At 41.9% G+C, this 24,889-nt stretch overlaps 1 protein-coding gene across 1 annotated transcript in view; it reads left to right on the top strand.

The window, feature by feature from the left end:
- Positions 1-218: 218 nt before the first annotated feature.
- Positions 219-24,889, top strand: part of TNFAIP8L3 (TNF alpha induced protein 8 like 3) — a gene marked incomplete at its 3' end in the record, with an annotated part of 39,463 nt that continues 14,792 nt past the window's right edge. Inside the window, exon 1 of the mRNA XM_079540838.1 lies at positions 219-420. Within this exon, the coding sequence (XP_079396964.1) occupies positions 369-420 (52 nt within the window). The 5' untranslated portion in view covers positions 219-368. The remainder of the gene's footprint in view (positions 421-24,889) is intronic.

A 24,889-nucleotide genomic window follows, 5' to 3' on the forward strand; every position in this document is an offset into this window, starting at 1 on the left:
AAAAAGGGGAAAGAAGGGGGGCAGAGCGCTGTCAGTTCGGTCCCATTTTGAGCCCAGGGCCCCAGCTGAGGGGGAGGCCGCAGCTCTCGGGCAGCCCCCGGCCCTCCTCCCTGAAGCCCATCCGGATGGCCGGACTCGCGTAACGCTGAGGCAGACCGCTGCCTCCTCCCACCCCCTCCCCTCCCCGGAGCCCGCCCGTCCCCTCGCCCCGGCAGCCAATGGCACGGAGCGAGGTGCTGCCTGCGGCGGCCGGGCGGGGAGCAGAGAAGGAGGAGGAGGAGGCGGCAGGCGCTGCTCGTCGCTCGCTCCCCGGCTCCGGGCGCTCCTGAGCCGCGCCCTCGGTTCCCTGCCCCGCCGATACCTGCAGCATGGACTCGGACTCCGGGGAGCTCAGCGAAGGCGAGCTGGTCTCACCTGCAGGTAAGAGGACCGCGGTGATGCTGGGGCTGACTGAAAGCCGCCGATGCTCGGCGCGGGGAAGGACCGCCGCCGTCCCGCCTGAGGGAGCGGCTCGCGGGGCTCGGTCAGCTCTCGGGGTGGCGGGAGCTCCGCGTGCCGCACACAGGCTGCAAGGAGCAGGAGGAGCGCGGCCGCTCTCTGTCCCGGCCGTTGCCCGCCAGGGAACGGAGAGAGTTACAGCCACGCGTGACGTGACAGCCGGTTACATGAGCAGCGCTGGCGCTAATCTGAGCCATTGTGCTTTATATCCAGAGGGGGAAAAGTTTCTAAGGCTGCTCGGGCTCCCGCTGCAGGACCTCGGCTGGCGGCCGCTTGCAGGCGGTTAGCTCGCCCTCAGGCCCCCGGACGGCTTCGGTTTGCGAGCCCTAACTTTTCACCAAAAGAGCGTACAAATGCTGCTGCTGCGCTGCAGCCTGCGTAGTTCTTAGATGAGGCAGAAGGAAGAGGAAAATAATAATAATCCCTCCTGCTTTTCCAAATCTCCACATTCTCACGTCCTGTGCAGAACAACAAAAAGGGCGTAATGAAACGGTGCCCTCTGCAAGCAATGAAATGGAGACAAACTTGCATGAAGTCCAACGCTACAGAGGGAACCGGCTCTACCCCTGCGGCTGGTGCACAGCCGTAGGCTCAGGGCCAGCTGCCCGGCGGTGTGGGCTGTGGTGGGGGCACTGGCAAGGGCTGACCGAAGTGCAGGCAGATCCACGTCCCCTCCAGCTGCCCACCGTGCTGGCACCTCCCATGAGAGCATTAAACCAGTGTGAGACTAGCAAGTGCAATTGGAGTAAAGATCACCATAAACAGACAGGAAGTTACCATGTTATGTTATGAAGTAGTCTGCGAGAAACATATTTTCACCTCCATCTACTTTGGACTACAAGGATCTCTGAAATCTCATAGTAATTCTGTTAGCACAGACGGGATGAACAACTTTAGGAAGCCATAAGATAAATAGGCGTCATCTCATCTAACCTTTACAGTCTTCAGTCTGATCCAGTTTTATCTATTAGAGGCATCTACTTGCAACAACTTGCTTTCTATTTTCTTATTTCTTTCTCTAGATTTTTAGTAAGACTGGTAACAGGTGCTACAGCTCCTTACAGACATAAAGCTCTGTTAAGCTGAAGTTATCAACAGAGATCACCGACAGTTGCAGTTTGTCATCCAGATACACAAAGCAGTGCCTGAAGTTACAAGCGTTACATTTATAAAGGAATTAACATAGTATAGCCCCACATGCCAACATCATACTCCTGCAGTAAAAAGATTTTTCTTTTAAATAAATTAAAAGTAACTATACTTAGAGACTGCCATAAGTGTATTTTATGTCATCACTTACTAGCTGCCAAGAGCTGATGTTCATCATGCTCCTCTGCACTTTTCCTTCTTAGTGCTAGATGAGGGAAGAAGAACCTGGCATTTTGACTGAACATGGTAGATGCCTATAGAATAAAATTGGAACAGAGTGAAAACTGTTTTTGTCTTAACCAGCTGCAATCAGGTTTCCCTAAATGGAAGTGTTATTGCTTGCTGTTTGTATCCCTCATCCTCTCCTGATTTCCCCCCCCGCATCTCATTTGGTCTTTCTCTGTACAGTGCCATATGTGCAGTGCAGTACCTCGCTGGCCGTGGGTGTCCTGCTGTCAGTCACTGCTGCAGGCACAGAAGCAGAGAGGTTGCAGCACAGCTTTCAGTCCCTGTACCATACCCCACACACCCAGTGACCAGGGGCATTCTACCTGTGGATTGCAGGGCAAGCAGAGTGCTATGGAGAAATATTTGGGTTGAAGCCCCAAGAATATCCCAGTTGTGGCCACTGATCTCAGGACAGGTAGGGTTTCATGCCAAAAGGGCCCATTTAGCTTGTTCTCCTTTAGCAGCCCTTGCACTCCAAGTACAAACAGCAGTAACTTCAGCTTGCACAGCTGCAATCTCTTATGGCCACTGTCCAGTTTTCAAGTTGTTCACTTGTTCAAACCCAATGCAATACATCACTAACATCTTAGACGCTGGTGCAACACAGATGTTTAAACCTTGTTCAGGGTCTGCTCCTCGTACAGTACTTGGCCCTTTGCTCTGTCCTGGGGGAGCAGCATTGCTCCCATCACTGAGACTTGGGTGTGAGCAGAGCAGGGGTCTTCTTTGTGTGCCCCCACCATCTGCCACACGTGCTCAGCATCCAAGAGCCAGCTGGAGGCTTGCACTGAGATCCCAGCAGCCTCATTTCCTTTAATAGCTCATTTAAAGCCGAATCTCCAAGGAAGCAGAAGTAGTTTTTCTGTATTCTAAATGTGTTGTCATGATAGCATCTTTATATTTCTTTGGTGCAGGCAAAAAGCTTTTTATATGCTAGTAGCTCAAGATGTTAGCTCTACTTTAAAACAACAGAAACCACAGCTCAGCACACCAGAGCATCCAACTCCACAGCCTCAGCTTCCACCAGCCCAGCCTGCTCATACTCATCCATCACTGCTTTGCACTGAGTTGTTCATATAGTCAGGAATTATATACATTTTATATATATACACATACTTGTACACACATACAAGATAGAACCCTGCTGAAAGCACTGAACAGGTCTTTGCAGTTTTGAAAAAAAAAAAAAAGTGCATTTAGCACTACGTTCAGTGAAGTTTCTTGAATTTTATTATATACACTACAAGTCATACTCCTTTTCTTGTCCTATAGATAAGCTTCTGGAAGCTGAGCAAGTAATCTTAAAATAGAACATTGTTCCCATTTTTTTCCTGTCCACCTATTGAGAGGTGTGGGGGTTTTGTTTGTTGGGTTTTTTCTTTTTTTTTTTTTCCCCCTCTCATTTTTCTTTTGAAGTCCTTCAGGAGAATAATGTATTTTTCCCCCAGTTCTCTCCCAGCAGCCTACCATATGAAGGTATGATCTGCTGTGTCACCTTTCAGACCAGCGTTTCACAAAAATCCAGGTCATCTCCAATAGCAATTCTTTAGCAGTGGATTTAGGAATTTTCCTTGCAAGGGAAAGGCAGCAGACCTTCATTTGGTGCGCATCGCCCTAGGTCCCTCAGCTGAAACAGCAGGAATTCAGCCAAATAGGTTTTTTTTAATAGAATATTGATTTAAGCCTTTCTACAAGCTACCAGGTCAGAACAGAGGTTTCTGTGTTTGTTTAATAGAACTGTTACGCTACACCATTAACATATGGTAACTAGAAGCTTGGTCTTTGAAACAATACCGATTATTTTCATTAGGCTTAACATATCCTGCAGAGTAGACTGTTGCTGGTGCCTTCTGCGGCTTTCCTCCCACTGAAGTCAAGAGAAATTTGGCCTAGGAAAGAGAGCAGCTTGTGCTCCAAGTAGAGCTTTAAATTGGTGATAGGATTTCTTGGAACATTAGCCCTGTGAAGGCTACAGCTTTGTGTGATGCCAAGGAGAAGAAGATGAAAACACCCTTACGCCAGGCTCGCGTCCATAAAGACAGTGGGAGTCTTATAGTCTTCAATAGGGCCAAGATCTCACCCTGTGACTGCTGGCACAAAAACATCGATGCATTCTAAAATATTTGATAATTTCTCTGAACTCTACCCTGAGGAAAAAACACGTGCTTAGTAAAAACAACAGATTTAAACATTATTTAGTGCTGTAAAATAGCCCCGACAGACATGAATATTTTTTCCAGAGCTGTAATGTTATTTGAATCACAAATGCTTAGCAATTTTTTTTTCCCTGAAAATTATTTACCACGCTGTGTGAACTGCCTGTACTTTTGTGATATTCATCTCTTGATCCTTTTGCATATTTTAACATTGTTTTAAAAAGCTCAGTGCCGTTTGAAAGCCAATATAGTCTTGTAAATAGAAAGTTAATTTGACAGTGTACTGTGAGATATTTAGCAACATACAAAATTATTGGTGGCGTTGGTAACATGCTTGAGCAGGCACATTGTAGTTTTTTTGCAATATCCTGCTGGACATTTGAACAAATATTTATTAAATCATGACAAAGTATACTTTGCCCCAGGGAACTCCTGTGTCTTTGAATAGGAAGGGTTTCAATTTAAGAAAAGAACGTTTTGCTTTTACATGGAAAAAAACAAGTCACATATGGAACAATATCTGCTGGGCTTCAGGAAAGCAGGCAGAAGCAGTAGGTAATAGCATGCCGTAAGCATGGAAAGAAGACTATTTTTAATGGAAGCTGCAGACTCACCAAAATGCTTCTGTAATTAAGTGCTTACTAATACCTTTTTAACATAGTACTCTCCCTTCTGCTGAAAAACAAACAAAAAAAAAAGGAAAGCTGGTTTAAATGAGAAGGATAGACAAGAAGTAGCATGTCTCAGAATCCCATACTCCAAACCCTCTTACAGGGCTCCATGGGTGAAAACGCAGGCTGTGGCAAGCATGTACCCAAGTTCTCTGCCAGGACAGAGCAGGTGAAAGACACCTCAGATGAAAGGGCAGCAGCTGCAGGGCAGGCCATGAGCTGAGAGCCCGCCTGGGTGAGTTCTCTTGGACCGCCTCACTCTTCCCTCCAGAGAACACATGGGCTGCTGACTGGCATACAGACCCCTCTTTAGCATAGGGACTGTCAGATTAGGAGCCTCATCCAACTGAAAAAAGTAAATCTCTGAAGGGCAAGAACCCAGTCATGCTGTGTTGGTTGTACAGACCATAAGTAATCTCATCCTTGTGAAGCTGAGTAGACTATTTGTTTGAGCAGGTCAACCTGTTCAGGCTTCTGTTCTTATATAAATCAAGTGGAAATACAATGTTCATAAAGCAGTTGATTGAAACCTAAGCCCGCCTGTTTGTGCATCTGCGGACCAGACTGCTGAGCAGCAATCGTGGGTAGTATATGAAGTTATTATGAAGTAATACCCTTTCTCAGCAGCTTTGATGCGCTCCAGTAAGAAATTTGTACCGTAGTAAAACACATCCCTCCTGCACACATCAGAAATAAAAGGCAGATGTCATCAAGATTTTCTTCCCTGTTGAGGATCCCTGTTGAGGATCCACTGTTGAGAGGATGGCATATTGAATCATGTGGTCTCTGAAGAGCTAGTCATCATGGATGAAGCAGATTCTGACTCTCAGGTGGGGATAGTGGGCAGGCTTATTGTTGTGCATAAAAATTTGCTATTCTTAATCAGAATTTAGAAAAATCCGTGGATAAAGACAAACCTTGCCTGCTTATGCATAGGAATATAAAGTTGCAACTGGTCACAGTCAGTGATCATTTCTGTCTGCCTTACATAAGCCTGGAATGACAGTGGATACCATTTGATATGACATGTTGGCCACAGCATATGCCCTATATAAAGCTACACACACTTCCCCTCAAAAACCGTCATGCCTTTTTTTGTATAAATGCTTTTGTTTTTTAAAATCTTTCTTCACATCTGCACCAAAGACTAAAGAAGTCATAGCAGGAAAAGCAGGCCTCCTGAATTTTCTTGGTAGAGGAAAGTTGGAAGAATAAAGCCGCGAACCTTAGGTAAAAAGGAAAACAGTAAATCAGCTCGATTCCTGATTACATCAGCTGAGTGAGAAAGTTCTTGAAGACCTGGCCTGCTTGAGAAGCCTTTTCTATGTTCCTTTTACCTACAGTATCACCTGGTGTGACAGCCCTCCCCGATCTCATGAAGTAAGAGAACCTTTTAAATTCTTAAGAGCATTTACTGTTTTTTCTAATGAACTAAACAGAGCTTGGCTGTGGGCCCTAGCAGCGGTAACTGAACTGTTTATCTATTAATATCTATTTTGGCACTGTTTGAGCCCACGCAAGATAGCCTCCCACAAAATGTCCTGGCATGACTGAGGATAACAGTGGCCTGTGTGAGTTAAACAACATTTGGAGTGTGGGAAAAAATTCAGTTTGTATCCAGATGGCAATATTACGGCACTCAGAGCAGCTACGCTGGGCCAAGACCTGGGTTTGGAGCCTTACCCAAATAAAGTGAAGTTCTTTGCTGCTTACCTGCAGAAATTTCGTTCCAATTAGCTCATGAGAGGGGAATCTTATAAGCTGACAGAAGTCCAGTTCTAGGAACCGTATGGAAAGCTGGTACACAGTTTCTGCAATAATCACAATTTCATACTCAAGTCCCAAACTTTCACTTGAGAAGCCAAGCTGAGCTCAGGAGCTGCTCGGTAGTCAGTGGTTTTCTGCTCTTTACAGAAGCCATCGTTACTGAAAAAGACTGAGGAACAGCAAGTCACTTCTCAGTCCTTCCCATGAATTCCTTCCCAGTGAAGATTCTGTTGTCAGTCTGTGCTGCCTACAGTTCTCCTTCCTACAGAGAAGCCAAGTGAGCGGTCTCAGGATAGATACAGGTTTCACTAACATCTGCCAGCGGAATAACAGATTGCAGATTACTTCACCATGAAGACATTTGGTCTTCTTGCCAGTGCTAGTTTAATATGAAAGGTAATCTTCTGCTAATTTATAATATTTGTGTTTCAGAACACCTCTACCACCAATGACCATTTTATTTCTGGCATTAACTTTGTTTATCCAAGCAGCTTAAGTTTTCCTCTCTTTGAAGAGATTTATTAACACTATTACTGTGTCACTGTTTCCTCTCCAAGGAGTTTTCTGTTTACTTCCAGAGCACTTAATTTACACTGTCAAATCAATGACAAATGCAGATCAAAGAAATCCAAGTTTCCTGGACTTTGAAAAGTGAAGATTTTGAGGAGGTTATTTATTTCAGCATAACCATTTTTCAGACGACGTTTCCAGTAAAAACTCGGTACCACGTAGCATTATGCCAGGCACATGTCAGTGCTTTTTGTTTACTCATGTTTAATTTTAAACTTTGTGTATTTGTGCACGACTTCCCCTTTCACTCAAAGCAGAAGGAGATAGGAAAGAGGTATCAAGAACAACCTTCATGTTCACTTCAAAGCAAGTTATAACTATTTTGATGCATCAGCTATAAGTATCAAAATAGTGAGGCATCTTTTCATTAATGATCTCCATCGTTAAGGAAAATGTTTAACCATAGATCCAAAATTATCAGTACAGTCATGACTCACAGCTGCTGGATTTCTTAGAAAGTAAAGAAAGAATGAGGAAAAAACACTTCAGTTACAAATCTGGGAATGGAATAAAACAGTTCATAAGTATAATAATAATAATGTAAAGACCTCACAGAATGCCAGTATGACACTTCTTAACAACTTGTACTAATGGATAACCTTTAAATATATCAGGCTCACTAGCACACACTAAAGATAAATAAGAGCCATTTTTGATCAGTGTTTGTACCTGGTCTCTATCAGAAGCTAACTTTTAAGGTGCAAGTCTAGCCAGAGAGAACTCCTAGCCAGGAGTATTTGTTCTTAAAGAGTGTATTCCCACATCAGTTCTTAAAGGTTGGTGTCAGACACCATCCTGCATAAGAAAGAAATGACAGCACTTCGCACCTCCAGAGCAGACACAGCTGAGGTTTCACTCTTGCCAATCCCCTGCTTTCCCCCACTAAAAAACAAAACAAAACAAAAAAACAAAAAAAAAAAAACAGCACTGCTGGTATTGCTCCACAAAAAGTACTTCCTTTACACAAGTCATACAGAATTGAAGAAAAGCCAAGAACAAATCATCTTTTTAAAGACAGATGAATACCAGTGCTCACCATAATTCCATGATTCAAATGTTACATTTTGGATTGAATAAGATTCCTGAGAACTTAGAACACTCCCAGCTCACGGCTGGTCATCAGCCGGTGTCAGTTTATCCTCCAGACCAAGATACCTCTTGCAGCTTTGAGGACTATTTCCAAACAGAACTAGGGTTCTTTCTAACCAGTTAGTATCTAGCCCAAGGTCAAAAGAAAATCATGCTGATCTCACACTGATGTTTGGTTGTTGCTGAGTGATGGGTGCACACCCAGGGAGGTGGGGAAGAGTTTCAGTGCTGTATGGTGGCACAGGGCAGGGCCACACTGCACTGTGCTGGGTGCACATGGCCCATAGGTTGGGCAAGCCTGCACTACTCTTTTGCAAGCCTCAACTCTTTCAATCTTGGTCTGATTTCTTGTTCTTAACTCATTTCTTTTCAAATACTCTTGAGTTTGCAACTTCTACTGTTGTGAAAAGCAAATGCTGTTCCCTTCAAAAGGGAAACTTGGGAGTAAGATACTGTCATCTTAGAGGAATTAGACCCTGGCAAACAAACAATCCCAACAGCGTGTTTACAGATGAGAAGGATGTCAACCTCGTTATTAGGGCATATCTAAAAAAAGAAAGTTCGATCTTCAAACTCCAAAACAGGTACCTGCCCCAAAAGGAGAATGTGCTACTTCTACAGGTAACAGAAGCTTCTCTCTTATTTCCAGAGTGCATTTCTGAACACCTGCTTGAAGAAACAGCATATCCTCACCTCCTAAGTTAAAATCCTTGGGTCTGAACAGCAGGTCCAGGGGCAAAATTGCATTTCTCTCCAGACAGCACCCACATATTGAACAGTAATGTGACCATTACTGATCAAATGAGATCAGAAGAGGACACTACTTTATATAAAGATAGCTTAATTAAAAGGAAAATGGAGCCTGGCCCTTTAAGAGCGTTCAGATGAACCACTGTATGCAAAACCCCTCCCAAGCTTGCCAATATGTTCTTAAACGTTTTAATAAATCAGAATGAAAAGACACTGTAGGATTCACAGGATTGCCTCCGGAAAGCAAGCAGAAGCTTTCGTCCACAACAAAGAACGTGAGAGATGTTTGTGGAAGCAAAACTCATGTCAGCAAGATGAGAGCAGAGAGGAACAAAGGAGGCAGAAGGAAAAGAACATGAAGCAAAGGAGTTGCAGGTTCCCCACAACACCAACTCAACATCTGAACATCATTCCTGATCTAAATGTGTATGTTTGGTGGCCCTGCTAGGCAGGGGGGTTGGAACTACATGATCCTTGAGGTCCCTTCCAACCCGGGTGATTCTGTGATTCTGTGATTCTGTGAACATGTACACCCACCTTGCCACTGCCCCCCTGACACAGCTAAGCTGAACCCAGCCAACACCACAGGCAAATCCACCCCTTGCAGGGCCAGCAGCCACCCTGACACTTGGGTTTTATTTTCATCAGAGGAAACTCACTTTTCTTTTAGAGACTGCCTTAGCTTTGTGGTTTTGCCTTGCCTGATTGAAACTGAATTTGGAGTAGACATCCAGCAGGTAGGGAGATAACAGCTCTGCCCAGGCACAGCCCCACACAGCATCCCTCCTCCATTCTCATGCACATCACAACAGAAATGACACACATCTATTATGATTTTGCAGCCAACTCATCTGTTCAGCTTCCACATCCCCACAAGAGTTTTGTCCACAGTTGCCTGTCCATATATGGAAGGGAAGTAGCAGTTGCTGTTGCTTTGCTTAGAGCTCTGTGTATTCACCTTTTAGAACTTCTGTAGGAATGCACTGCCTTAGCAACAGCTGAGTAGTGTTAAGACAGAGACAAGTGATGTGCAGGAAGGGAGTTTAGAGGGTCTGAGGAACCACTGTTCAATGAAATTATGAACAGTATTGACTAGAGCTTAATTTCCTTAGAGTTGCTACAGTCAGTGACAAGGAGGTAGAAAGCTACACGTGAAATACTTTGGGCTGCACACTGTTAAACACAGCTAGACATACCAAAAAACCAATGCAGGCAGCCACAATTACTTGAGGTTTTTTTTTTTTTTTTTAATTACATACTCGTTCCTTAAACAGCTCTTCTACATTTATAGAGTTCCTTTTTCCTCATAGCCACATATGAAGGAAATTTAGATAGCATGTGTGCTGTTCTATTAAACAACTAGTACTAGAATACTTTGTTTCTTCCCTCATTTCTGTAGAGGTTAAAGAAATAGTTATGCTTTCTAACAGGGCTTATAATTTAGGAACAGTTGACACTTATTCTTAGTCACTATCAGTGACACATAAGTTCTGCCTCCTCTACAGATCCTATGTTATTAAAGAGTTTGGAAATGAATCCTTACATAAGCAGTTCTTTACCATGAAAGCCATAAAAACACATATGACATCACAGAACTCACAAAACTCTCAATAGTTTGGTTGTTGAAAGCTTTACAGCTATCTGCTTGAATTCACTTGGTTTGAAACTTGGCTTGGTCTAAAATTTTTTGAGGCTGAAAACATTTTATATGAACAGCATATGACTGAATATAGCTAGACCTTTCCCCCCTCCCCTAAAAGAGCAGATAAAAATAGTTTTCTTCAGCTATGGAAACACTATATATAGAAGAGAAGCTAAATGCTTTCAACTCAGACTTAACAGTTACTTGGTTTGTTTTTCTGTAAGCATTAATGCCTAGAGAAAGAATTACAGCAAAAAATATTAAGAAGTGACTTCCTTCATAAGAATACAGACAGCATCAGAAACAGCTTAGTAATTAAAGACAATGTAAGGTATTACCTGTTGGTTCACATTTTTTCCACTCTGGTACTGATCATACCCTGGTAGACAGGCACATCAGTCTTAAGACCTTACTAAGGGGAGGCTCTTCATCTCAAGAGGTGCAGTGCAGAGCAGCAGCTCTGAGGAATAGAGCATTACTGGCCATTTCATGCAATCCAATTTGCAGCCTGCTGTTGGAGATTTCCTGCTTCCCTTTCTTGCCCCTAAGGAACATCATGGCTGGGAAACTGCCGTGAGAGAACTGCACACAGTGCTGCAGAAATCCTGCACCTCGACCCTCTGCAAATACTTTCCGGAGCTGGAGAGCCTAGATTGTGCCAGGAGTTGCAGTGGTTTCTCTCAGTATTTGGTGTGGTTATGCCTTCTTTGTTTTTAAAGCAGATCCACGAGAAATATACGCATGCATACATACAACACTGTTATTTGAAATTACTTTCATTTAGGAAATACCTGTATACACATCTTCTGCAATGAGAAGAGGTAATCAAGGGCCACCTTGCCCAAAACAAGGCTTTTTACAAGCTTAAAAAAAAAAATTCACCTCAGGAAATTACTACCTGAGCCAGTCAAAGCACATTGGCTGGTTCTGCAATACACATTCACAATACACATTCACCCACATGTGCCATACGTATTTTTGGTTTTCATCATCAGCACTGTGCCAGGATTCCTTTCCTCATGTGATATTCCAGTAGTTGTGAACAAGTGATACCATACTCATATTAAACATGTGCTTTGAGAAAATAGTAACTGTTTGGCCATCACTGTTATACACTGGGGGAGGTAACTGTCATCTGTATATCTTCTAAAACAAAATTTGCTGCTTTAGTCTTTTTAAGTAATGCTTTCCTGAATTTCAAAGTGAACAGGACTTGAAATTTAAGGACATGTATTAACCACATTGTGAAGACAGCCCAATTTCTTCTTGAAAAGATCTCATGGGAGGCTGTGCAATCTGAGGGATAACGTGCTGGACTGACAGCAGGGTCTTAATCACAGCCTTAAGCAAGTATTTCAGTTGTGTCTATTTCTCCTCCCACTTCTGGTCTGCTTTGTCCATTCACCTCTACTCTTTTAAGGTCATATCTTTCACTGTGAGTCTGTGCAGTAAGGATACCAATAAATACTAACACCAGTGCATCATTGCTGCAGGTACATTTACAGGTCTGAGAAAGCTTCAATCCCTGAGGACACCTCTGCAGCTGACTTCATATGGAGAATGAAAAATACACTGGTGGCATTTCATGCTCTTTCAGAAGTCTCATAAAAGGCTGCAGGTTGAGAACTTGCTCCTTAGCCACGCTTGGCTTTCTGTTACGTTAAGCAGATGACTCTGCAGCTTCGTTTTAATTAACTAGTGCTACTGCTTGTCATGAGGCAATAAAGGAATGTTACAGACAGAAGTAGAAAATGTTTTACTACGTTTTTGGGAATTCAGCTGGGAAAAAAAAAAATCTCTCGTGCTTCTCCATCTTTCCATTTGCTTCCGATTTAGGCTGTCCAGCTCTCTGGCAGTGAAAGCATGTGTCAAAAATAGTTCCAAATTACAGTTTCTATTGGGAGGGGTTTTTTGTATGTTTTTTTTTCCTTCCCCTTTAATACATGAGCTGCTTACTGAAATAAAGAAAGCCTTTCACCCAGAATTTATGAGAACAAAAGAAGTCTGCCAGAACTAACGTGCTCATGACTGCTGGCATAATCTCCATTATAAGTCTTTTAAAACACAGGGTGGGATCAATCAGAAAAGAGCACTGTCAGCAGTGGAGGGATGCAGGCTACTTTCCACGGCTGCAGTGCACGCACCATGGCTTGAGTCCACATTGTCCCCAAGAAGCCCACTGTAAATTGGAGTGACAAGCATTCCCCAGACCACCTGAATTCATCAGTTTTCTTCATAACTCGAGTTTCTGTATTTCCATGTGAACAGTTTGTGTGGGCTTCCCATATGAAACCCTACAGCACTGTCTTCTCAAGTCAGTCTGCATGGTGCCAAGCTCACTAGTATGCAGGTCAGGAGATATAGAGGATTTCTGAACCTGTCTGGTAAGACTTCCCTGCAGGAAGCTGGTTCCTATAGTGTGATAGGTGCTTCAGAACAGTCTACCTTCTGTCTCTTAAACTCAGATAAAGCCTTAGTGGAAGGAATAATAAGTGACGATGTAAGGTGATAAGCTCTAGTAACCTGGCACCAGACCTCTTGTTCTAGGACGCATGCTGAAGCCTAACCTATAGAAGTCTCCAAAACCTCTTTAATCTTAGATATTAACAGAGCTGCAACAGTAGTCTTACTTACATAAACCTAAGTTGAAATCTTGCTATTTAACAGCTTTAGTGAGTGTTACCTTCCTTCTCTTACTGCGCAGTCTGTTTGTTTCACTTAGAAATGAGATCACAACAGGACAACCTCCCCACTCCCCACACTGGAAGTCTGCTAAAATTCTTTACAGAGAGAGTGGTGAGGTGCTGGAACAGGCTGTCCAAAGAGGTTGTGGATGCCTCATCCTTGGAGGTGTTCAAGGCCAGACTGCGTGGGGCCTTGGGCAGCCTGGTCTGGTATTAAATGGAGAGGTTGATGGCCCTGCCTGTGGCAGGGGGGTTGGAGATTCATGATCCTTGAGGTCCCTTCCAACCCTGTGATTCTGTAAAGCTCACTAAGGCACACAGAGATTAATGTCTGCTGGAGACAGAACAAGAAGCACTCCACTTATTTGTAGCCCATGAAATGATTTTTTGTACTGTCAGACTAACTGCAAGAGCTGCAAGCACTGCATTAGGCTCTGAAGGTATACTGTCTTAGAAAAGAAGCACCTCCTCTAGCCTACCTGTCCTATCCCATAAAAGAATGCATTAGATGATAGATAAAAAATATGAGGTTAAAAAAAATTATCTGAAATTGATACTGAAACTCAAGACACAGTGATTTAAAGCATAGTTCAACAATGCAAGATTTTCGACACCGAACCAAACTTATTCTAACTTCACTTTCCATACAAGCAAACAGAACAGCCTTTGCCAAATATATCCTTGACTCTCTCCGATTTTCAAAACAGACAGACTGTTAGAGACAAGCTTTAATCTTTATGAAGGAAGATCACAACCCCAGTTAGTATCTGTATGGATAGCCCACCAGTCCCAGCAACGGCCAAGCAACCTTTACTGGCTGTAACCTCAGAACTTCCAAGCCTTGTTGATCGGTCAGTTACCTAAAAATCACCTGCAAATTGGTGATTAACACGTTGATTTCCAAAATATAACTACAGCTCAGTATTGATTATTCTTATCCCCAAAACAAAATCAGAAACTTCTCTGCTTCTAGCTGGAAGATTATAGAATATGTTTTGAGATCAAGTGTGCACCACTTGTATTTTATGCCATCAGGCTACATGAGGTTTTTAAATACATAGCCCCTTCTTGCCTCACTAGACTCAGTTCAAATTGTTCCCCCTTCTCTCCCTCAGCACACCTCAGGTACTGCTGATCCATAGCAGATACAGAAGGTACTGCCCCACAGACTGCTCTCACCTGTGCAGAAGCTCATGTTCCTTCAGAAAGCCAGGTGCAGCCACCTTCTGTGCCAGCTGGCTCTGAAAGTATCGCCTAAGTCATCAGCAAACTGCACCTGAAGGTCTGTCACTCATATCTTGTATTTTCATATTATGTAGCCTCAAGCACAAGTTATTACTGACAGCTAAATGAACACACACATGTGCTTTTAAGTGAGACCTCTATCTCCTGTAGGTAGTCGTACATGAAACCTGGCTATTGCCTAGAAGCTGTGAGTGTAAATCACACCTGCAGAAGAAAAAGGCAAATTTCTGCGCAGTTAGGAATACACCATCCAAGCCTAGAGACCAATTACATGTTGTTTTACAGCTCAGTACTACAGTGAGGCCAAGAGGCAAATTAATACCGAGTGCAGTTGCTGAGGAGCAGATCCACTTTCTGGCAAACCTGAGAATGTCGTGTCAGACATTAAACATCTGGGGTCTTTGCAGTTTTTGTCTTGTTACAACAAAGCCATATATGGAAGGAAAAAGTCTTAGAAAAGTAGAACTGTTCCTAAAGTGACTCAAGATAGATGGTCTGTTTAGTCTATTGTAGAAATGTGATTTTTTACAAACAGGCAAACAAAAAGGAATGTTAGAACTTAAGAATTATGAGTTGCCTTAATCCTTTGTCATAGTGCTATAAGTTTCCCTAGAAAAGTCTAAGCAGACCAAAGGGCATTAAAATGAGGCTTTGATATGTGCAAGAACAGGTGAAAGAAAGGAGGTCTGGTAGGTTTTAGGTTAAGCCTTAACAGATGCAGCATTCCAGAGTCCTGCTGCAAATGCCAGCCTCATCCTGACCAACAAGTGAACATAGAGAAAGGCATTTATTCTTCCAAAGTCAGCAGGCTACAAAGTCAATTGGGCTGTGCAAGATGAATTCATCAGAGAACACTTATTGAAATACAATGCATGAACAAGACTACTGCAGAAAGCAATCGGCATAATGTTCAGCTATTCCGCTGCCAGAAATAAACTAATCAAGCCTTGATGATACTTATTTGAATACTAGGATGGTTAAACATTCATCTACCTTTTACGTTAAAATGAAGTACCTCAACAGAAAGCAATTAAATTATAATATGACATTATTTCCAGGGCACCTTTTAGCTTACAGGGTAAGGCTCCATGCTCTTTCAGCAAGCACCACTTGAGCATGGAGCATATACTTGTTTCTACTGATTAACCCAACTGGTTCTTCTCTTTCCCCGCCTCCCTGCCGTTGCTAGAGAGTCCTTTAAACACATAATCTGATAGATTGTCAAGCACACACGATGTCTGCAGAGATGACGTGTTGGTTCACGTGGGACCCTGCAGAACGTCCTTCCAGATGCCACTATCAATTTGTGGCTGAAGAATTGCAGCTTCAGATATTTATATGTTTAGAGTTTTTTTTGTTTTTTGTTTCAGCAAAAGCATCAGCCTGCATTACCACTTAGATCCATTCTCAGTTCCATGGGATAACAGACCAGAGTACACCGACCACCCAGACAAACACTAACTTCACCTGTAGCTTTTAGCTTCCCTTCATATCCTCAAGAGCCAGGATAACACAGACTGCAGAAACCCTATACACGCTTGCTTCTTCCTACAGCTCTGTGAAAAACCACTTTTGTTTGTAGACATTTCAAGACAGCTACTTGGGCTGCCCAAAGTATGCCCTGAAACAGATGAATGCTCCCTCCAGCCCAGAACACAACCTCTCACACTGCTCAGCCACAAATGGCCACACAGGACCAGAAAAAACAAGAACACTACGATACCAGCAGAGAAAAATTCACGCAGCCTCCAACAACCAACAGCTTCAAGACCTCTCAGTAGCACCAAGCACTCACCTGACAAGTTGTGCCCAAGCCTTCCACAAGCACCTTCTTCTCTGTACTCCCTGCAGCAAGGCAGATGCCTTCCCACCACCTCTCTTCCATTTCAAGCACCAGGTGCAGGTGCTCAGCAATGCCCTTGATTGGCTGCTGAGGAGCACCCTGTGCCATGTGGGGCAGGCTTCCTCTTAAGATGGTCTCCCTGCTCAAAGGGAGCCCTCTGCCTGGGGGTGCCAATGTTATATATTGGTCCCACTGTTCTTCCCTTTCTGTGCCAGATGCGTTTCCCACATAAATGGAGTTTTCAGCTGCCAGAGTGTTTTAGATTCTGTTCAGATTGTTGAAAACCAGCAATTCTATTGTTTGTCTTGCAGTGTAAAATTGGTAATGTGAAATAAGCATCTTCAGAACACCGTAATTTAAGTGCTCAAAATACTTGATTAGAATTATGAGGAATCATCATAATTTCCCACCTTGCTATTAATAAAATCAGTTCCTTTTTTGTGTAGCATTGGAACAGGGCATAACCTTGCAGCTTTACACTGGTAAAACACCCACAAGGTGAGGAGATGGATGTAAGTCAGACATTATTTTGGAAGGAAACAGAAAAATATTTTTCTAATCAAATGTTACAGTTTTTCCAAAGTAGCAACAAGTAGCTGGTAGAAATCAGCTCTGTGGAAATTAAATGCTGAAATGCCATCTCAGACTGTGCAAGTCAAGCTTTTCAAGCCTGCAAGGAACATAGCACCAGAGTAGGAAAATGGAAATTTAAAATTAATTTACTACCATGCTAGCAGGTATTCTAGGTGGAAGTTCTCAATCTGGAGATGTTATTTGGGTTTCTCTTGAATATCCTTCACTCTGTCTTTCATGGTTGCTAAGAAACAGCAGCATTCCAGTACAGTAATCTTTCCTCCCCCATTCTGAATGATGGTTAATTGGCCTATGTGTGAAGCTGGCTTCCCAGCACAGCAAAGTTTACGTTCAAATACAGAAAACAATAGAACTGGAAAACCAAGGTTTCATGCTAAGTACACGGTTTCAAATGGCATAAAGCTTTGGAAAGTTCACATTTACCAAAATGCTTTTTAATACTTGTGTGTAATAAAGGAATCATGATCAGCTGTGTCCCAAAATCTCTCCTTTTTCAAACCTTAATGAAAATTCTCAGCTTGAGTGTGAAATCTGCTGGCTACAAGGACAAGGATTAGGTGATTGGATAAATTAAAAAATAATGGTGGTGTTCTCTGAGGTGGATAGCATAAATGGACAAAGATATTTGCAGTTTAAGAGAAGAAGATACTGCTGGTATTTTTTCAGAAGATTTGAAGGTAACATTTTTGTATGGAAGTTAAAAAAGGAATTTTGTACTAACTATATGAGGATACAAATGTTTAGGTTACACAGAGACAGATTACTCTCTCAGATACTTTCTAAATTGAATGTGGTAGGAGTCCAAATATAGGGCTGAGCCTCTTCATCTTAGATGTTATGTAAGCACTGTCCTACAGGAAATATTTCAGTGAGGACATTACCTTTTCAATGATTAAGAAATTGCAATATTGAAGAGGCAGGTAGTTCTAATCCCAGCTTTCTACTTTCAACCTTTTCTTTTCAACCAAGAAATTCTTCTCTATACAATTTGATATGATTTTCCTAACTCCTGCCTGGAAGGGAAGGGGTGGGATATGCATCTGTTTCTTTTCACTTTCCATTCCCAAACAGGAATGTTGCAGAATGACATTTCTGGCACAAATGCAATAGACTTCTCAGTTCTCATTGAGCAGAAAGAGACTCTTAGATCAGCTAGGTGCTAAGTGTTATCATTAATAACTGGCTAGGGCTGCACTCTGTCAGGTAGCCTTCATTTTAATGGCTGTTTACTAGTAGCAACACACTACATGGTGATGGCTCGTTAAGTGAGACTTATTCTACAACTGGGAATTGAAAATAAGTCTTTCAGTTGTGGCATCTCTACCGATATCAGAAGGGTTGAAGCTAAATCATCTTTGATGTTTCTTCCAACCCAAACCATTCTGTGGTTCAGTATGATTTAAGAGGAGAGCTTTCAAATTATAAAATGTAGAAAACGTTTAAAATCCTTATTCGTTGAATGTATGCAAGTATGTGTTGCTATTTGCAGATGGGGATTTATAAATTATTATTACTCTGATTATCTCTGAAGCCTCTGTTTTCTTTCCTCTCCATAAAGGCATAAAGATTGATACATCTTGTAAGAAATCAATGATTATTTCATTTTGCTACTGATTGGGATGTCAAAGGGCTCTTAGGATGTATTGTAAATAACCAATTTGACAGAATCTGCATTGGCAGTGACTCAAAAAGAGAAGCTATGATAATTTTTGGAGCAGCTAAGTGCTATTTTGGATGTGAGCTGCTGCTAAAGGGGCTGAGAAGGTTAAACTTTACGATTAGGAGGGGTGGCTGCAGTCCTGATCTGGGAGAGGAGCACACACTGCACAGCTCCAGTAACATAACAGAACGAATGGATTGAGCTGAACTGTGGGTGAGAGGGGGATAAGGCTTTGCCTTCTCCCACTCCTTCCTCTATCCTATTCCAGCTCTGGTAAAAAATTTCTCCATTTGATATACTTCAGTAAGGACCTATGGTCCATATGCTTGTAAGGTTTTACATTGGCCTTGTAGCAATTCTCTATATGTTCCACTACCCCAGATAATACAGCATTTAAAAAAAAAAAAATCACCTTAAATTCTGCCTGTAAATGACTGTTCATGGCTGGTCTTGTTTGGTAAGTGTTCTAAAGAAGTTAATGGCTTGTGAGAGTGCAAGCAGATATTCCATAAAAATTTGTTCAAGGGCATGTGTTTAAAGTACAGAAAGATGTATTTTTATGTGCTACTGCCCTCTGAATGTCATTGTGAAGATGTAGGGAGGTGTGTAACTCCAGGATGGTGGATTTTGTTCCTGATCTGATTTAAAGTACCGTTTGATTGTAAGCAATATTATCTAAGGGACTGACAGGCGTAACCATGGGGAACAGACACAGTTTTTGCTATCCATATACAACATAAAGGAAAAGCAGAGATACTTTTCACATGGCCAGAAACTGTCCTCCCCCTGCTAAAGGTGCATCACTCATTATCTTAATTCTGTCTGTCTCTGTAAGGATGTACCATCTCCCAGGAAGACAGCTGCAAACCTGTAGAAGCATCCGTTTAGACGGTAGTTCTGTGCCCTGAAAACTTGAGGTTCTAAAAAAGGTTTTATTGAAAACTGTAGATTGTTCAGTTATATGATCCCATGGATAATTCCATTCTGTAGGAAGGAGAGCAGTTTGGGTAAAGCTGTGTTCTGCCTGCAAGCCTGAGTAACTGCTGAACATTGTTTCAGGGAAGTTCTCATGAAGGCTGGTGGAGGTGTGGAAGTGTGACAGATGGATTTGGCTTCATGAATCCACTGGCTGAAGCTCCTATATGTGGTGTGAGCAATGATAGCCACTATTACAGCATATGAATTGTCATACAGGAAGGGAGGAGCTGGCAGGATGTACAGACACTAGGCAAGGACCGAAGGACCGCCTTCCTACATTCCCACTGGCGTTTTCTGGCAGATCTCTGTGGTCCAGTGTTTCATCTTTCAAAAGGAGCTTTTGGATAAAGGCTATGGAATAGCCGCTCCATTTCCAGACAGAAAGCAGCAGTTCAGACCCACCAACTGTAGATTCTTTTTAGAGAACTGCTCCAGAAGTGCGTCAGTGAAAAGCAAAGCACAATAAGTTGCTGTTTCAATGGGCAACTGAGGAATACCCTTGTGATGAGTTATTTCTGTCTTTCTTGTACAAGAATTGTTTCCATCATTTTAAATCGTTTTTCCAAGTAACACAATCTGGTTTCATTTTCCAGCTAAGTGGAGGAGAAACCTTTATTTTAATCTTGTGAAAGATCAATCAGTGACTAGATGAACCAGTAACACAGCTAAGTAGATCTGCCAGAGACACAGGAGCCTGCTGTCTACTCCAAAGTACTGGGGAAAAAATATTCTTTTTTGAGTGGCAAACTTCAAATAGGTAAAATAGGCAAACCTCACAATCATGACAATCCGTATGAACTCCAGAGGAAAAAAACTCCTTCATCATGGAACAAAGGCAACTCTGCAGCAGCAATGAATGTAGGCAGCAATGGGAAGACTGACCTCTCACACTCCAGTAGTTACTGCAGCAACTTTCACTGTTTTGCTTCACTTTGTAGATTAGTTCACATTTCTTCAGTTGAGAGCATTTTTATAGTAAATTTAAGCTTATAGTTAATTGACTAAGTTTTCTTAATTACCTTTTTAATCGATACTTTGAAAAAAGGTCATGAGCTGCTTTGGTCTGATTATGTCCATTCAGGTCTACACAGCCTAGGATTCAGCCTAAACCAGTAACTTTCTATAAGATTTTTACCTTGAAAATAGAGCCTAACGTCTGTTGAGTGTTGTGACATTTTTTCACTCTATAGAGAGCTGGTACAAGTGCTATACACTGAACTGTAGTGCATAGGTGGTTCATAAACTCTCTGTAAGCTTCTGAATTTCTTCCAGTACAAGTGGGAAAGTGAGTGCTTTGTGGTTTGATGGATTTGTCTTTTCTTTAGCACTTTTGTTTTTAATTAATTCATCTTTATTCCCCTTCTAATACATGAAGTCAGGGAGTTATGCCTATTTCCTTCCATAGCCTAGGCAGTGTATGCACTACTGCAGAGGTCAGTGTTTGCTGCACTGCTCTGTTTTCTGCAATTTTTTGATCACAGCCATTATCAAAGACTAAACTATAGAGATCTAAATGAGCCATCAGAAGTCAGAAGCTTTGAAGCTCCGTATAACAACTCGTCCTAAAAAAAAAGCAAGAGCTTAAGCATCACCAGCAGCATTTAGACGGACAAGAAAGAAACCTTTCATGTAGAAAGCACCTACAGAGACTCCTACGGATCACCACTGCATGAAAGGATACCAAAGAGGGGATGTGTGAGACTTCTGTTGTACAAGGTTAATGCGTTATCTGCTCAAATCATGAGCAGCAGAAGAACAAACACAAAACACTCAGAACTTAATGAAAAAAAGCCCATCTGATTTAATTGGAAACCATCACTTGGCTCACTTCTTTAGTAATTGTTGGAAGCCAGCCCAACTCTTTATGTATTTGGAAGTGATATAATTCAACTCATAAATAATTTCTCAATAAGCAGCAGTTCCCCAATGTATGTGATTTCATCCTGCAGTGTTTGAGAAATAGGACTGCTCGCTTCATTTCAGCCATTTACACTTTATGATAACAAGATTTAACCACTGTTTATCTTAGAAGCGGGATATCCCAATAAATGCACGTGGTAGCCTGTGAAATGACAAAGGCCTTAGACAGAAGATAATAAAACCTGAAGCAATTATTACTGTCCTGTGGAGTCACAGAGATGAAATTACAGAATTTCATTGTGGAAACCTACATGAGTGTTTGCTAGATGAGACCTGGTTAAAAGGCAAAGTCTCATTTCTCAAAAATAAGCAAAATCTAATGGTGCTATGCACACACATATGTATATGTACACACATCTTTTGTGTGTAGAAGGGATGTTGAGTCTACAAAATGGACACCAGTATCAGCTCTATTAGTCTGAAGAGGAGCAAAAAGCTGGATTTGCTATTGCACAGCACAAACTCAGTTTTTCAAGCAATATTGTATGCAACAAACTAATGGAAACAATAAACGCAGGAAGTAAGAGCTGTCTGACAGCTTGAAATATTGACAAGAAATCCTATGGAATTTTATCAAAAATAAATGCATTTCAAATAATATTTCAGCCCTTCAACATTTTCAATCAAAGCAGTTTAATAAGAAAGCTCTCAGCATATATTAAAGATTGGTATTTCTTATAATTCATGAATTTCCCTCTCCACAGTTGAAGAAGTGAATACAGCTATAACCAGTCTGAAGGCCCTTTCAGACCAGAGTAAATACTGTTTTTCAGTCAATCATCTATGAAAAAAAAAGCAGTGATGAGGTCAGAGCTCCTTCTCTTGCTGCAGAACCACACTGGTTTATCAGCATATGTGCAAGTACAGCATTTCACACCAGAGAATTTGGCTTCATATTTTAGAAAGAGCAAACAAGAGTTTCAGAGGCTGAAACTGTACCTCAGGGCAGGAGGAGAAAAGGCTGCAATTCCATTTTAGTTCAACGTTTATGTTCTCCTACAGCTTTAGCACAACTTTCAGCAAGGCTCTGACTCATCATTGGGCTATTATTCAATATGGCCATTAAACAATAGTTTGCATGAACAGGGTTATCTTTGTACAGGCAAAAAATTAGGATGCATCAGAAAATATAGGGGAAAAAAATCAAGATTCTTTACTCTGTTTTTACACTAAATTCCACTCAGTTTACTCAGAAAGTGTCCTGTAACAAAGCTATGCAGTAAGTTTAAGCAGGGCTTGGCTGTGAAATCCCTGGCTGCCAAAGTAGCGAGTTTTGATTAGTTTCAACTCACTTTCAGTTAAAAAAAGCAACAAATAGTGCTGAGAATCTACGAGGTGCCAGGGCTGGCAAGCTGGCCTCCCCTGAGCCTTCCCAGGCACAGCGCTGCTCTGAGTGCTCTCTGGCACTGCACAAGGAAATTGCAGTGCCTTCTTTCTTTTTCTTCTCACTGCAGTGGGGTTATGGGGACTGGCAGAGCAGAACAGGTTTGTTATTGTACAAGGATGAGGATTGTGTATTTTCAAGTGGAGGCGGCATTGCTAGTGTTCGTAACGTCTTGCAGCTATCGGGGCTTTGGGCCGTTCCACTCACCACTTAGCTCATGCCATTCAGTGCTGCACATCTCAATTAGGAAAAGCAAGCCAAACAGCTTTACTCTGCGGAACTCATTCATTAGCTACGTGCTGCTACCCAGTGCTGCACATTCTGCAAGGATTCAGAGAGGAGACTTTTTCCACTGAATCCTATAAAAGCTCTGTGCAAATACATCTGTTACCATAAAACTGAACTGTTTTCCCCTCCCCAAGTTAGCACCAAGCCTGACGCACTCAGGCAACAGTGGCCATCTTAAACTGTAACTCCAGAAATACAGCAGAAGGCCAGAACAAGAGGTAATACACACTTTTGGAATTGTTAGAATTACAAAACAGTTCTGAGAGAAAGCGTCATACACTCTGTACTTGACAAGGAACAAAAAGGGAAGAAGGGAAGTGATGACCCTTCCAAATTCAGCACTGTACTTTCGTTATCCCGAGGGTGGAGGCTGCAGCTGTAAACCTGCTTTTTCCCATGCTGCTATTAATGCAATACAGAATGTCTGTTAAACAACAAGCAAGCTGACGCACTGGATATCGTTCAGTACTCTGTCTGGTCTTTCCTCATCCAAGTAGGGATGTGTTATACATTTCCCAGATCATATCTATTTGAGTAGATACTCAGATAAATAACTTTGTGGTCCTACAATCAATGGGGAAAATTTAATGTCACATTTAAATCCCAGCAAAATACTGCATTTCATAGAAATATGTCCTTATCATTTGGAAATGCAGACACTGTCAGAAGTCTAAACTGGTTTGGGCACTTTTTGGTAAAGGAAAGTCCATTTTTCTTTTATAACAGAGAGGAGGAGATTGCACACTTTAAGAACAGAATGTGATTATAGTTGCCCATATTTAACTAAAACACATGAGCTAGCATATGGAGTAAGAATGACAGCCAACAAATGACACAGAACTAAGAGTTCCAGAGATCTTATAAGTCATAAGAGCTTGGCAGAATTAGATACAGCACTTCAGAATGTTGTTGGTTTGGTTGGCTGGGTGGATTCTTTTCATTTTGTGCTTTGATTGGTTGGTTGTGGTTTTTAGAACATGATCCACTGCACACATTTCATCATTCCTATCTCTGAAGCTGTTCATCTGCTGCTTTCATGACCCACAGGTCTCCTTTTGTCCTTCCACTTTTAAAACTAAAGCAAGGATAACAGTACTGAAAGTCACTCCTAATGCAGCCATTGACATAACACAATTCATCTGGAATACAGAAATATAAATCACTTATTATTTTATTAAAGCAAGGAGGAATTAAGCAAAAACAGACCTGGTAAGATTCAAACTTGCTCTGTTTGTCAAGTTGTCATAGTAAAAAATAAACATAACTAAAAGAAACCAGAAAGTATTCTTCTGCACTTACTTAGAAGATCAGACCTTGAAGATGACAATGACAAGATTTTGGAATTCAGGACATTGTTTCAGGCCACAGCCACCGTGCAATGCATGGTTGTCCTCCATCCGCAGCAGGAAATTAGAGTGCTATCACCAAACATCCTGTACAGAGCCAATGAAACATGGTACTCTGCTTTCAAAATGCATACATGTATACAAATAAATAAATAGAACCGCATAAGTACTGCCTAGGGTACAAAGGAACTCCGTAAAGAGAGTAAGAGCAAACGTTTTCTTTAAACATTTTTCCTTCTGTGCTAGGCAGGCATAGGGACAACCTTTTCTTACCATATCTTGGCCATCTAGTCACATTTCTGTAGTTGTCTTTATATGGGAAGTGAAAGAGTGAACCACTTCAAGGCACACACAGTTTCTTTGTTTATCAATATACAGCTAATAGATAATGCTGCTTTTGTTTTTAAATATATGATCCTAAACAGGT

The sequence above is a fragment of the Tetrao urogallus genome (assembly GCF_951394365.1).
Source record: "Tetrao urogallus genome assembly, chromosome: 11".
NCBI lineage: Eukaryota > Metazoa > Chordata > Aves > Galliformes > Phasianidae > Tetrao > Tetrao urogallus.